The sequence below is a fragment of the Macrobrachium rosenbergii genome, chromosome 11 (assembly GCF_040412425.1).
Source record: "Macrobrachium rosenbergii isolate ZJJX-2024 chromosome 11, ASM4041242v1, whole genome shotgun sequence".
NCBI classification, from domain to species: domain Eukaryota; kingdom Metazoa; phylum Arthropoda; class Malacostraca; order Decapoda; family Palaemonidae; genus Macrobrachium; species Macrobrachium rosenbergii.
In genome coordinates, this window is record NC_089751.1 from 33,227,885 (window position 1) to 33,243,608 (window position 15,724).

The 15,724-nt window shown below is 35.0% G+C and overlaps 1 protein-coding gene across 1 annotated transcript in view; it reads right to left on the bottom strand.

Moving 5' to 3' along the window:
- Positions 1–15,724, bottom strand: part of LOC136843296 (uncharacterized) — an 86,822-nt gene that overhangs the window by 43,879 nt on the left and 27,219 nt on the right. The window contains exons 10-12 of the mRNA XM_067111497.1: positions 5,736–5,817; positions 4,877–5,049; positions 2,700–2,971 (exon numbers count right to left, since the gene is read on the bottom strand). Of these exons, the coding sequence (XP_066967598.1) occupies positions 2,700–2,971; positions 4,877–5,049; positions 5,736–5,817 (527 nt within the window). The remainder of the gene's footprint in view (positions 1–2,699; positions 2,972–4,876; positions 5,050–5,735; positions 5,818–15,724) is intronic.

Below are 15,724 nucleotides of genomic sequence, written 5' to 3' on the forward strand. Positions count from 1 at the left end.
CATCTCCAAAGGAGCTGGCTCTTCCCCACCCTTCAACCTGTTTGAATCACCAACTAACCCAGCCAATTTTGCCCACCTTGTCACCTACGCTGGTCACTCTGGAAGATAATCACTTAGGTTGAACATGGATTGTGGTGATTTCTACTATGTTCCTAATCAACTTCTTGTAGCAGATTGGTAAAGTTTGATATCATAAGTAAAAATGGGTGTTGAGTATTTGGCCCAGAAGATAACAGCTGTGATCACATGGAATGCAATCTTAATTTCACACAAAATATTTTTAGCTAAATTGTCCACAATTAACTTTTATTTGGCGGATTTACGTAGTTTGTGGCATTATATTCAGAGGACATTCAGTGAAATTTGAACTGAAAGACATTTCAGTATAAGGGCATAGGGTGGGTGAGATGCTATCATTTGGAACACATCCCCATCTAATCAGCAGGAAGTAAAGTTTACTATAACAAGTAAATTCCTATAAAATTGGTCATGATGGAATGCATCTCAATCATACAGCCTTGGCTGACTGTGCTGCCAAATGCTGAGAAAGGAACAAATATCAAAAGCTTAAAGACAAGGAAATAAGGCCATTCATAAGAAAAAGATACCAAACCTTCGCAAGAACATGCTTAAAAATGTAAACTATAAAACAACATATGCATATTTATCCTATATGTATAATTATGGTTAACATTTATGCATAAAATATATTCTAAGTTGCAGCAAATGAAAGAAAATGAATATTAAAAAATAATGAGAAATTACCTCAATGTGAGGGGGATGAGCATGTTTCTTACACTATAGCTTTCATCACTTGTATACAAAAAAACTTGTTATTGAATGCTACAGACACATAAAATACTAAAATACCCTAACAATATAGTGCAATAAACAAAAACAATTCAATACACTAAACAACTAAAATAAACTTCTATAAGGTTATTAAAATGGTTTTGTTTTCATGTCTGATCAGATCAGTTGGTGTATTCATATAATTTGTGTTGGTATGGTAAGTGTTTAAAGTTTCATATTTTTACTTCCTGTAACTGTTTGATGGGCTTGATAACATTATTGTAGAATGTGTTAAAAGTAGGATGAAATTATTTCATGTTACACTTTCAATGCATTTGTGATACTGCAATACTAATCGCTACACAGTGTTATGATGTTATGAAATGTGGTATAGTTAATTTCATAGGCTTATTTATTGAAATGAGCATAAAAACAAAATACATTATTATATACATAACTGTTTCAATAAGAATAAAACCAACTTGATATTTAAAATAAATTTAAGCTGATCAAAATATATTGTGCCTGCTGCCTCAGCACTCACCACTGACTGTATATCAATCATCCAATTAAATGATTTTCCCATATGATTCTCACTTGTTTACAAAATATTAAAAAGAATGATAAAATTCTTCAAATACTCAGCACTCACCACTGACCATATATCAAATATCCAATTAAATGACTTTCCCATATGATTCTCATTGCTTAACAAAATACTGAAAAGAACAAAATTCTTCAAATACACCTTCAATGCATGTTTTAGCAGTGCAATATACATTGATAACTATACATCATATAGTTTTCTGCAATGAGGTTGGTCTGATATAGATTAACTTATGTACTGCTAGGCTAAGCAAGGCTAACCTGAAATCACAGTTTGTTTGTGCCTTATTTGTGAATAATTCATACGTGCAAGACTTATAAATAACTTAAATGCATTTCTATATATTTCACATACTGAACATTGGCATTTATCATGCAAAAAAAGAATGTTGCATTACCAGTTCACAGTGAATGCTTAAAATATGGACATGGAGACAAATAAAACATTACTAATCAATGTGACTTGAGAGAAAGAGAAAAAAGAGCCTATCAACTATTCTTTATTCATTACACAGCAAGATAAATCTTAACTGCTGATTATAAGATATGAAGACTAAACTGACATCATTGTTTTTAAACATCACTTTCACTCTGACTTATAAACTTTTTATTCCATTGTGGTAGTGTATTCCTCTTCCAATTTGCTAAAACTAAGTTACTTTACTGCCATAGTTCCATTGCTATTATTAGTTAGTATATTATAGGCTAAGATGCCATACCATTACTGCAGATATAAAAGTGGCATTATTTTTTTTTACTACAAATACAATAGTAGCTCCAGTAGAGTTTCTTAACATCAACGCATTGTACTGCTGTAATGTGGTTTCACCTATTAATATGCATTTCATAATTCTCAGCCTACCCCACATATCAAGAATTTTGCATTTTTTGGAAATCCCCTACTGAGAATATACCAAGCAAACAAAATACTATCATAGGTAATTTAGCAATTGGCCTACAAATAGCCCAAGAGAGAAAGGCCTGGAAATTACAAAGACTGCTAATAGGCAGAAAATCTAGTGAAAAAGAAAACAGAAGGCTATTTTTGGAGCGACTCCATTCTGACCAAAGATCGCATATCACATACATTACAAAACAAGACAGCATAATGCTGAGAATGGCAAACTAAGTATTAAATGATATGCAAGATTAACAGAGTATGACAGAGATAAGGAATTCTCCATAGCAAATTATGAAAGAATCATCACCAATTTTTGTACAACATACCTGGATATTACAAGTGATTAAAAACTGAAGAATTGCAAAACTAACATGTAATAAATATAAAATGTCCACCATACCTATAACCATGACTCCCCATGTCTCTGCTTATCAGTTCAAATAATCCTGCATATTTTCCTCCATCCTGCCGATAAGAAATGACAAGATCTAACAGCAAAATGGCTGCATCATGACTCCAGTAAGGGACAAACTGATCATCTTCAGCCACAACTGGATCTGGTGAAAACCCGAGAGTAACTTCAGTCTCCTCAAGGAGCTGCATTTCATTGCAAAATGGAAAGGGATTTCTGCTGTGGTATCCTCTACGCAATAAAGCAATGTGTTCTTCAATCTGTGATTGGGATAAAAAAGAAATTTTTTGTCAATGAAAACATACAGCAGGTTTTAACATCATCATTCCAATAAAAAATAAAATGCAGTGCTATGAACATAGGATAAATGCAAAAAAAGACTTAATAACCCTCCGAATTTTTTTTCTAAAAAGTCAGCCAATCTACAATGAACATATAAAACCAACAAAAAGAATATGACTGAAGGTGGCAACTAAAACATGCTCAATAAAAAATCAAGTGTCACTGAGTTTGTATGTGAAAACATACAAAGCATACAGTATTTGCGAAATATATTTTTTAAAAATAAATAGGCTCCTTTACTCATCCAAATACAAAAATTCCTCCAGGATGTCACATTGATTTGGGGACTCAATTCAGTGAAAATCTTAATCATACATTTAATCTTTCTTTGATAAAACTAGAAAGCATAATCCATGGAAATTGTATACTAAGTAAGAACTATCCTCTGGTTTTTGAGAGAAAGAAATTAGATTCAGATTTCAACACAGACCATTCTTTCACTGGAATAAAGGTCTAAAGGTAGCCAATGAGCACTAGAGGCAAGGGAATGATCATTGCACAATGTCTGACTAAATATATACAAAAAGAATAAGCAACCGGGCCCTTCTCACCCATGTTAGATCTGGGAAAGCAAAGTATGGCTACTGATAACTCAGGAAGAAGATATATAAACCATTGCAAACACCCCATTCCTAGCTCAACAGAGGCATTACGGTTATGAGGGCCTGAGAGGATATCAAACTCAACATCAAAACAGTGGAGTCACTAGCCATGCCGCTCAAGTACCACTACCGAAGTTCATCTTTAGCAGTGGTTCACATTTAATTTTGGCAAATATTCCAATTTTCCAGTCACATATAGCAACAAGCTTGCTATCCATATTTTCTACATCATTTGAAGCTAATTTTGTAATATTAAGTTAACTTTCCTTTATACAAGACTAACATATAAATCAAATAATTTAGATTATTCTTTCTCATAAATACAATTATAAATCTTATATGTGCAATGGTAAAGGTCATTCTTCTTTGTTGTTCTTATAAAAAAACTGATGATGATGAGATGTAGTTGTTAGAAAACCTTCACTCATCATTTACTTGACCTATTTCTCTTTCTCAGCATCCATTATTATTCCCAATTTCTCTTTCTTTGCATTCTTGATCACTAATCTTTTATTTTTTATTTATTTATTTATTTATTATTTTTTTTTTTTTGCTTTTACTCTGTCATGTCACCAGCCTAATGCATCATTTGTTTAGTCAAGATAGAAGTTGATAACTTACAAACAAAGTGGAGCTGAAACACAAATTGACTTTTGGTGAAGACTACAGACAGTGTCAAAGAAAAGGAATGTAATGTTATACCTGGTGAAGCTTGCGTGACACCACAGAGACAGCTGTGCACTAATTTAAAAGTGAAGGACAGAAGGATAAAGGAGACAGCCAAGTAAATATAATTGAGGATACTTAAAAATGAAGTTGAAATAGAATATTGAGGAAAAGGAAAATCAAAATAGAAATAAAATTGGTTGGTGGAAACCACTAAATGAGGGCATACAAAAGGCAGCATAAGTATGGAGGTGACCTCAAGGAAAGGATAGAGAGAGAAATGATGTGGACTGAAGATATACTACAGGCAACTGAAGAAAAGAAGAATCTTCAAGTTCTGACACAGGAAAGGCAGGGATGAGTAGAGTTGTATACATGGATACACACATCATACGTAGAATACTTATGATATGCTCTAATAAAAGCTATACAATTACAGTATACTAACAATGTGCAGACATACCTAAAAGACAAAAACATTTAATAATCTGAAATGCAGTCACAAACATTATAATTTCTCCATTATAATGTTGCAAAAATTCTATTTTTACAAACCTCATAGCATTGTTTTCGGTCACCCTGGGTGTTGAGATAAGCCTTTGCTAACTGTAGCCAAAATTCTTCTATAGGCTGATGATCACCACTACTAATGTGGCTCACTAGGATTTGAGGATACAACTGAAGTACAGCACGAGACTGACTTTCACTCCAAGCTAACTGAGCATTCACTGGAATACAAATAAAATAAAGTGGGTTTAGGTTGACTATTACACAAGTAATACACACATGAGGTTAAAAAAAAAAAAAACTGACCATAATTGTATACTATGAAATTTGAAAATCTACCAGTCAAAATATTTTGAAGACTATTCAGGAAATTTTATAAAAAAAAATAAATACCAAAAAGAAGGATCAATGATTTTCTTTGACCTGGCTTCTATGAGAAGGGGAAAGAAAAAGAAGTGGGGGATGATAGGAGATTTGGCAGCAAAGGGAGTCAAAGAAGATCTGAAGACTCTGGTCTATGAACACCTGCAGAATTATATTTTCATATAAAAATACTAGTAAGGGAAAGGTTTGCCTCAGGGCCTGGACCCTCCACAGAATTTTTTATTTATATTTTTGCACTGGCATTCTTAGCAATGATTATGCTTTTTTCTTTTCCCAGACTGGATAGGGAGGAACAGAGCCAAGAAGGGAATCTGTCCATATAATACCTGCTAAAACAAATTTGAAATGAGCTGTTCAATAAGTGTTAAATCTGGAAAAGGCTCAGTAAAACCAGCAACACTGAGTCGGAACTATGCTGACAAGAAATATAATACTCAGTATTAAGAATTACTACAACCAGCTTAACTTTCATATGATACATTCATAATAAAAACAATGTAATTGCATTTTTTATCATTCTTACCTTGTCTCATTCTGAGAGAATTAGATTTGTTTAGGCTGATTGTAGACTTGTCGTGTGGCCAGTAGTTATACACATTGTAAATCTGAAAAAAGTTTTACAATAAGCAAAGTAATCACAATTTTCTTTTATTACAATCCAAAAAATCCTGTATGTTTCCACATTTGCGGTCTTTGAAGCCCTAAACTCAAGTCTTTTGCATAAGATAGAAAAATAGCAGTCACACAACTTACGTCCCAACTGGTGGACCTTTAGGTATCCATCTGACATTTTTATCACTTTTTTTACAGTCTGCCAGGCTATAACACCTCTCTTCAGAATTCCTTGGTTTCTGTCCTCTGCGAGGTAGCCATTCTTCATTCATTAGCTAACCGATCTTTTATTTAATGTAATTTTCACTTTTTTTCCCTCAGTCAGTGATAACTAAGTATTTACAGCTTTAGCAAATACTTTCAGCACTGGTGTATACCTCTAGTCTGTATCAATTTTCCATGGTAATTAAACTTCTTTCGATTTGTTTTGATTATTCCAGAGTGCTGGTCTTTTTTTTCTCCAAGTTCTATCTTTTTATATCTTTCTAAAGTCAGTCTCAGACTCTCTATGTGTTTATTGTTAGTTTGCTAAAGGGTGTACATCTAGTTAGAACTCTGGGGAAGATTTCTTTCATGTTAACCTCATCATACATTACTACTTGGTATATTTTATTCACTGATTAATTTATTGGTTATAGAAATAAGTAAGTACCAACTAGTATTTAGTAAAGAAATTAAATTATAATTGTGTATTTTTGGTTTATTGTTTCTGAACTGTACTGCCAAAGAACAGAAATTATACTAGTTTCGGCCTACTCAGATGAAACACCTTACAAACACAGTTAATCTCAGCCTAGTTATAAACAATAAATCTTCATTGTTACTAGACAGTGACCAGATATTACATAATACAGTCGACCCCTGGTATTTGCTGGGGATGGGTACCACTACAACCCCCAAATAGCTAAAATCCGCGGATACTTGACACCTCTCTGAAAAAGCTTATACAGTGACTGCCTATTTTGATAGTTCAAAACACCAAAAAACCTCTAAAAATGCTTATACCTGAATATGACATTTTCATAATAGCTATTAGTTTCTTTTAACTGGCAGCTCAAAATTTTGAAACTGCAGGTCCGCTAGTTTGTTATGGTTATGGCGACATGCCCCACCCACTTTCGGGTGTAAGAGAAGGTACAACATAGCAAAGAGCTTCAATTTGTTAATGCCCTTATGTACAAGTGAGGGGAGGCAGGTGGGCTCCAATTATGTAATTACTGGGTAAGTTAGTTAGTTATAAATGATTTGTTTAACCAGACCTCTGAACTCTTTTAGGGTTCTTCTCGGGCTGGGAAAAGAATGGGGGAAAGAGTACATAAAAAATTAAGTAGTTAACTAAATAAATAAATAATAAAAAGGGGGAATTAGAGAGAGAGAGAGAGAGAAAAAAAAAAAAAAAAAAAAGGGGAGGGGGAGATTACATTTTACTTATCAATTTAATTTTGTTTAAGAAGAGAATGATATTATTAATTGAAAAGTTATTACCTTCTGCTAGAATATCCTTTAATGATTTATTTTGTAAATAAGTCTTTCTTTCATGATGCCATCTGGGACAGTCAATCAAGATGTGTTTGATTGTTACTGGGATGTTACATCTTTCACAAGTTATTGGGTTTGTGTGCGGAGTTGACATCAGATGACCATGTGTGAGTCTGGAGTGTCCTATTCTGAGTCTTGTTAAAATAACCTCATTGATTCTTTGCTTTTGGGTAGAAGAATGCCACTTTTTAACTTCATTCTTAATTTGTTTTAGTTTGTTTTGTGGGGGTATATTTGTCCAATCATTTTGCCAATCCCTATAAATTAAGGGTTTAACTGATGCTAGCCAGTCTGATAAGGGGGCTTTCATAGTAGTTGGGGGGATTGTACAAGCCAATTTTGCAGCTTTATCTGCTTTCTCATTACCCTCAATGCCTACATGGGCTGGGATCCAACAAATTTGAATTTGAAGGCCGTTTGTAATTAACTGATGTATTTCCGTTGTATATTTTGGACAAGGTGATTATTTGATTTAAATGATCCTATTGCTTCAATTGCACTTCTTGAGTCGCTCAATATGAGTGCTGAAGGAATTCCTTTTTTATTATAATCTTGAGAGCCAATTGTATGGCTGTTAATTCTGCTGTAAATACTGATGATATTAGAGGAAGGCCCATTTGGATAGTTTTATCACTTGAATAGGCTGATGAGCCCACTCCACCTTCATTTTTGGATCCATCTGTGTAGATTATGAAGGGATTACCCTTCCGTCTTATGTGTTCCATGGCATGTTGATGGTACATTTCTGTGTTGGACATATATTTCTTTGAAAGATATGATAAATATGTGCATAGTTTTGCCCTTTTTAGTGTCCATGGTGTGACCAGATTTATTTCTTGGGTAAATTTGGGTATCATGTTATGTAAATTCAATAGATGATTAGTTTTTTTTAGTAAATGAGTTTTGATTTGGGTTATTATTTGTATTTTGATTGAGAAATTTATTTGATGCAGGAGATGTGCCTGCTTGAAGGGATAAGCCTCTTCTTAAAGTAATTAGATCTCTGTAATATTTTAGAGGCAGCTGGCCTGCCTCTGCTAGGATAGAGACAGTTGGAGATGACCGGAAGGCTCCTGTACATATACGTACTCCCTCGTGATGTAAAGCATCTAGAGATTTTAAAGTTGTTTCTGAGGCAGTTGAATAAATTGGACAGCTATAATTTATAATTGATAGTACTGTTGCATTGTATGACATTAACATTGTGTCTCGTCCTGCACCCCATTTGGTGTGTGAGATTTTCTTTAATAAAGTAAGGGCTTTAGATCCTTTGGCTTTGATATATTTGACATGATCTTTCCAATTTAAATGTTGGTCAAAAATTATACCCAAATATTTAACACTATTGCACATGTTTATCTCTTCAATATAAAGATATAACTTAATGGTTTGTTTCAACCATCTTTTGTCTTTGTAGAAGACAATGCCATTTGTTTTATTTACCGACAACTTGAAGCCTACGGAATTGGTCCAAGTATTCTTTGAGCATGTCTCAAAGAATAACTTGAATAATAAATTACAAAATCATCCACATACAAACTATTTTGTACACCCTCAGGCAGGTTCATAGTAATGTCATCTATTGCCAGGGCAAATAAGATGCAGCTCAAAACACTGCCTTGGGGTTACCCTCCTCTTGCACGTAGCAATTTGAATATGTATTTTCTATGCGTGCTTGAAATGTACGATTTGTTAGAAAATTATTGATAAATATTGGAAGGGGACCTCGAATATTGGACCTGTGGAGTTTCTGCATAATATTGTATCTCCATGTGGTATCATATGCTTTTTCTATATCAAAGAAAATAGCCACTGTCAGCTTTTTCTTTTCAAATCCTTTTTAATATGATCTTCTATTTGAGTTAACGGGTCTAGTGTAGATCTACCAGCTATTGACCCCAATTGGGTAGGTGATAAAATTGAGTGTTTTGTTATGACACTTGTTAATCTCAAACTAACCATTTTCTCCAACAGTTTGCACAAGCAACTTGTTAGAGATATTGGCCTATAATTAGTGGGGTTGCTAGGGTCTTTTCCTGGTTTACTGATGGGTATGATTATTGCATGTCTCCATTTAGTTGGGAAGACATGCGTTAGCCATATGCTATTATATAATTTTAATAAGAATTCTTTAGCTAGTGTGGCTAAATTCTGGATCATTTCAAAAGAAATCATATCATGCCCCGGAGCTGATGATCGACATGATTTTACAGCAAAATTAAGTTCTTTCATATTAAATTCTTGGTTATAATCAAGGTCCTCATCAGTTTCAAAATTAAGTGTATGATTTATTTTTTGTGTTCTAATTCTTTTGAAGTGTTCATCTAAATTAGAATAAGCACTAATATCTTCTATATGTTTGGCTAATATATTTGAAATATCTTGTAGGTTATGATTTAGTTTGCCATTATATAGTATTGGGCTTCTAGGTGGTCTTACATGTTTACCATTGATTTTACTGATTTTGTGCCATATTTCCTTAATTGAAGTATTTGGTGACAATTCCGATATATAATTTTTCCACCACTGAGCTTTTTCGAATATTATTGTTTTTCGAAATTTTGCATTATATTTATTGAAAAGTGGTTTAATGTGATCAATAGTTATACTTATAACTATTATCTTGTTTAGTTTGTTTATATTACAAGGGCCTTTATTAAGGGTGTTTAATCTGGACTTTAGTCTACTCAAATTACGTGCCAGTGTGTGTTTGGTTCGATTTAAGAGAGATAAATTATTAGACCACCATGGAATGGGAGATATATTAGGGGTTGAAAAAGGTTTGGGGATGCATTTATCTGCAGCACTGATTACGAAACTGGAAAAGAAATCATTTGTGACATTATTGTTTTGATTTAATGGGAAGGGAGGGATATTTCTAGTTTGTAAATTGTATTTATCCCAGTCAGCTTTCAGTAAGTTATATTTTATGGGAAATGATTGTTTTTGGTTGTTCAAATAATTCAAAACAATTGGAAAGTGATCACTAGTATATGAGTCGTCTAGAACATTCCATTCCAGTCTTTCAATTAATTCCAGTGAACATAATGAAATATCTATTGAGGAGAAGGTTAAATGAGTTTTTGAGAAGTACGTTGGTGAATCACTTTCATTCACGCAATGTAAATTCTGAACATTTATGCAATTCTCAGTGTTTGAGCCGGCCAAGTTACTAGCATGTGCGCTGTCCCACAATGGGTTATGGGCATTAAAGTCGCCTACTATTAGTAGGGGGCCATTTACATTATTTACTATTTGTGGCAAATCACTAAAGTTTGAGTTAAAATTTGGCTGATTATATAGATTTATTATAGAGACAATTTGATTGTCTGGCATATGCAATTTGATTGCAGTTATTTGATATGACAGTGATGTAATATTTAGGGGTTCATAAGTTGAATCGTTATGAACATATATAGCTGTTCCTAGCTTGCCATCCACTACTGGTGAGTGGCAAGCTAATTTATAGTTTCTGAAGTCCTTAGGAGTTGTACCAATATGCTGTAGACATATGCAAACAGGTTTATGTTCCTTTAGTATTCTCTGGATTTCACCTAGCCGAAGCCGAGTAGAAAATCCATTCATGTTCCACTGAATTATTTTATTGGTCATTGTTTGGGGGGATTGGCGTTAGATTTTGTAAGTTAATTGATGATTTAGCTACATCCCGTAACATTTTAAGAGAGTTTGTGTTGCTTTGTAGTTTCTTTGCAGCTAGGTTTGATTGCTGAATATTTGATGCATTGATCAGTTCTTCTTCATACTTCCTTATTAGGAAATCTATTTGAGTTTTGATCATGTTTTTCTTTAGTTTTAAGGATTCTGAGCATAGTTCGCCATCTTGATGGAATGTTAAAGGGCATTTTCGGAACCTAGTAAAGTTATTTATGAAATTTCGGGTTATATTTTCATTTTTGTTAGGTAAACGATTGTGCGTAATGATGAAACACTCTTGACATCCATAAGATAAATCATGTTCAGTGTTGAAGGAATGGTTCTAATCTCTGGGTCCCATCTATGCTCCCATTACTGGATGTTGTAATATTTTTGTTACGAATTTCTGGTATAGGCATACTGGATCTCCGATGTGCTGGTACAAAATTTTGATTTGAATTTTTAGGTTTATTATTATTACTATTCTTTGGTCTTGTTGAGGGTTGATTTGATGTGGTTGTAATTTGATTCATTTTATGGGTTTTTGGTTCTTCAGTGGGATGTTTAATTGAAAGTTTCTGCATTGATTTCGGTGATGAGAGTGCAGAAGAGTTAGTTGATTTATCCATATTTGGGGAATTGTTATTTATATTTGTCTTGGATTGTGGAACACTATGGATTTCCACTTGTGATGCAGTTAATGTAATCTGTTTCTGATTAATGGGTGAGACTGGGATTTTGCTAGATCGATCTGTGAATGGAATGTTAAGTTTTTTTTCCCTTAGGGGAGTTCTGTCAATTACTTTTTTTTTTATTATGGTTATTTTTGTCAATTAAGTTTTCTGTGGATGACGTTAATGCATTATGAGTTTCCAGATCTGGATTATTAACCTCTGTTGATTTTTCCATATCATTGGAATTCGTTTCTGAATGATTAACTTCGCTTGTTACTGTGGAGGCCTGTTGTAACTGTACTCTTGGGCTTTTATGAATAGTAGAGGAGGGAGAGAGGTGTGTCACATCTATTCTGTGTTGAGATTCTTTATGTTTATTATGAGTTGTTACAATATTTGAATATGAATGGAGTTTTGCTGGGTCATTGATTCCTCTCACCTTCAGTTCGAGTTTGGCTTCGTTAACGGGCATACCAGTTCTGTCCATTAACATTTGTAATTCTGTATAATATTGATAAAATATACAGTCTTTAGATTTAGCATGATGATTTAATTTGCAATTTACACATTTGAAGGTTTTGCATTTCCAATTTGTTGTGTGGTTTTCAGAACATACAGCGCATATAGCGTTATTTCTACATCTTTTGGTTGAATGGCCATATTTTTGACAGTTAGAGCATTGGAGAGGTTTAGGGACAAAGGGGCAAACCTCTCTATTCAGTCCCAGAATTTTTATTTTTCGTGGTAGTTCCCGGTTTGTAAATTTTATTTTGACTATTTTAATATGTTTATTTGCATCTCTTCTACTTGGGACAGCATATAATTCCAAGTCATGTATGTTATTGTATCTTAGTTTAAGAGAGTCAATTAAGATTTGTTTTGATGGTAGCTTTTTTCATCATTGTCTGGGAGCATTACTGTGCCTTGTGTATAATTAAGTGTTTCATGGCTGGTTACTGTTACTTTTATTTCATTTATGTTGGTTATTTGTAGAAAGGTTGTTGATTGGGCTTTGGTTGTTGTTTGTATTAGCCATTCATTGTTTTTGATATGTCTACATTCCATGTCTTGTGTGGGGTGTATATTTAATAATTTGTTCTCTAAAATGGCTGGTGAGATCTGCTTTTCTGCTTTTAATATTAAAAATCTGGACCAATTGTCTGGTCCAAAAATATGTTCAAAATGAACTAGTGTTGGATTTAGTCGATAGTTATTTTTTTTTAATTTTTTCACATTCATCGGTGATGAGCTGTCTTGTGTTGATGGGGTTTTAGGGGATTACTTGTTTCTATTTTAGAGTTATTGTCCTTTATGTATGGTTCCAGTGTTACAATACTGGAGTTTACCAATTTGTTATTATTTGTTCCTTTTTCACTTTCTAGACTCTTCGAGTCTTTAGGGATTGATATTTTACTTGGAACAGGATGTTCCGTTGTAGTATTTCTATCTATGTTAAGGAGATTCGGGAGACGTTCCATTAGTCATCGACTGTGCCAGAATTTTACCATCATGGGGTCCAGGGGTACTAATATCCTCAAGACTACTTTGCATAAAAGATATATATATAAAAAAAAAAATTAATAAATCTTGAAAAGATATCATTGGCTTTTTATGAAGTTGGATGTTCCACTAATGGCACAAGTGGGAACTGACTCCCAAATGTCCGCGTCCCTACCCTACCCCAAAAGGGGGATGGCACATCATGATTAGTATGGCCCAAGTGTAAGCAAAACCCGCTTGCTAGGATTGAGTGTATTGTAATAATACAGTCATCCCCATCCTAACCACAACATGGGCTAACCGGACAGAAAGCCGAGAGTCCTATTCCTAGAACCAGGCCCCCCTGGAATCCGTGGTCCAGCTCCACAGAATAGTTCCGCCTGAAAAATCAGGTCCAAACATTATCAGGTAGATGATGGTTCTACCACAGTTCCCACTATTTAGCTTCAGATTCAACTTCACTCCATGCCATGATATGTTTTCCTTTTTATTAATTTTGGTAATTTTGAAAAAAGTGGAAAAATCCACGAAATTATTCCTAAAGCGTATTTATATATATGTGGGACACTTGGGATCAAACTTAGGGAAAATAGATCCCTAGGTTCGAGAGCCCCCTCACCATGTCAAGGTGGTCCCAATTTGAGGGGTACTGGGTAAGTATATATAAAACTTTATTTTATTATAAAAATGTCAATTTTATATAAGTAACTTACCCAGTAATTACATAGCTGATTCTCACACTGAATGGAGGTGGGAATGTTGGACATATCTACCCCAAAACCTTTCCTGATAAGAGAGCAGCTACAGTAAGATACTGCCTCTGGTTGGCACTCATCTTATCCAGTAGAGGCGAGGCGGTAAAGCCTTGAAGGCCTACTACTACAGTGGGTGCTTTGTAGTGATGGACTAAATTCTGATGGCTAGCAAAGTACAACAACGTGCCCCCTGCCCAGGGTGCAGTATCACACAAAATAACCATAGTAAACAGTCACCATAACCACCAAAAATCAAATTAAAAACACCAATACCCAACCATAAAACCAAAAGAATGGAGGGTACTCCAAGTACATAGTACTCCCAGGCTCCCCAAAACTCAACACCCTAGGCAAGGCGAAGAGATTGAAGAAAGGACATTGCTTTCTGCATTTCCTTCCCCAACACCACTCCAGCCATGTAAAACGGACCCAAGGTACTGCGTTAATCGTAAGTCGTCTCCATATCTCTTAAATAATGCGATGCAAACACCAACTTGCTCTTCCAAAACGTTGCTTGTACAATTGACGTAGGGGGTAGATTGCGCTTAAACGCCAAAGACTTTGTGACTGCTCTTATCTCGTGGGTTTTATCTTTAAAGATGACAGTGAGTCTTCGTTCACCATAGAATGTGCTTCGGAAATCAGATTCCTCAGAAAAATGCCAGGGGATTCTCAGACAAGAGTCTAGAGAGATATTTCATAGAACACCAAAGGTTTCTTGAAGAACCACAAATGTCCTTCGTTCTGTGAAGATAAAACTTAAAGACCCTTACTGGACATAGAGTTCTTTCTTCTTCAGATGGACCCAATATCTCAGCCAAGTTCTTGATCATAAAAGAATGAGGCCATAGATTCGATGGTGATTCATTCTTAGCCAGAAAGTCGAGGGAAAAGGAGCAAACTGCCCTCCCCTGAGAAAATCCTATGTTTCTGTCTAAAGCATGGATTTCACTGGACCTCTTAGCGGTGGCCAAGGCGACCAGAAAATGAGTCTTCCTAGTTAGATCCCTTAAAGAGATAGATTGCATGGGGTCAAAACATGACTGGAAAGCCACTTAAGGACCATGTCTAAGTTCCAGGACAGCAAAGTTTTTTCTTTAGGCTTTGCGGTGTCAAAGGACTTAATCAGGTCGGACAAATCCTGGTTCAACAATAAGTCCATTCCTTTATGGCAGAAAACTGAGCTAAGCATAGCTCTGTATCCTTTAGTGGTAGAGGTAGAAAGTCCATTAGCGGAGTGTAGGAACAGGAGAAAGTCCGCTATTTCTGCTACAGAGGTCTTAGAAGAGGACACATTATTTTGTCTGCACCAGGACCTGAAGATGGACATTCTGCCTAGTATACATTATCTGAAGACTGTCTTCCACACTTCTCAATTGCTTCTGCGGCCGCTCTTGAAAAGCCCTTCTTTCGAAGCACTTGCCTAACAGTTTGAACCCTGTTAAGGCCAAAGACAGGTTTTTGGTGGAACCGACGGAAGTGAGGTTGCCTGAGAAGTTGTTGCTTCTGTGGCAGCATTCTCGGGAAGTCCGCAAGAAGTTCTAGTAGGTCCGGGAACCACTCTCTTGTTGGCTAGAAGGGAGCTATCAAGATCATGGATAGGCTTTGATGAGACCAGAATTTGTTGATGACTTGTCTCACTAAACCAAATGGGAGAAAGGCATACAGGTCTTTGTTGGACCAATCCTGCAACATTGCATTGGTCGCCCATGCCAAGGGATCTGGAACTGGTGAGCAGAAGAGAGGAAGTCAAGTGATTTCTGGAGGATGCGAACAAA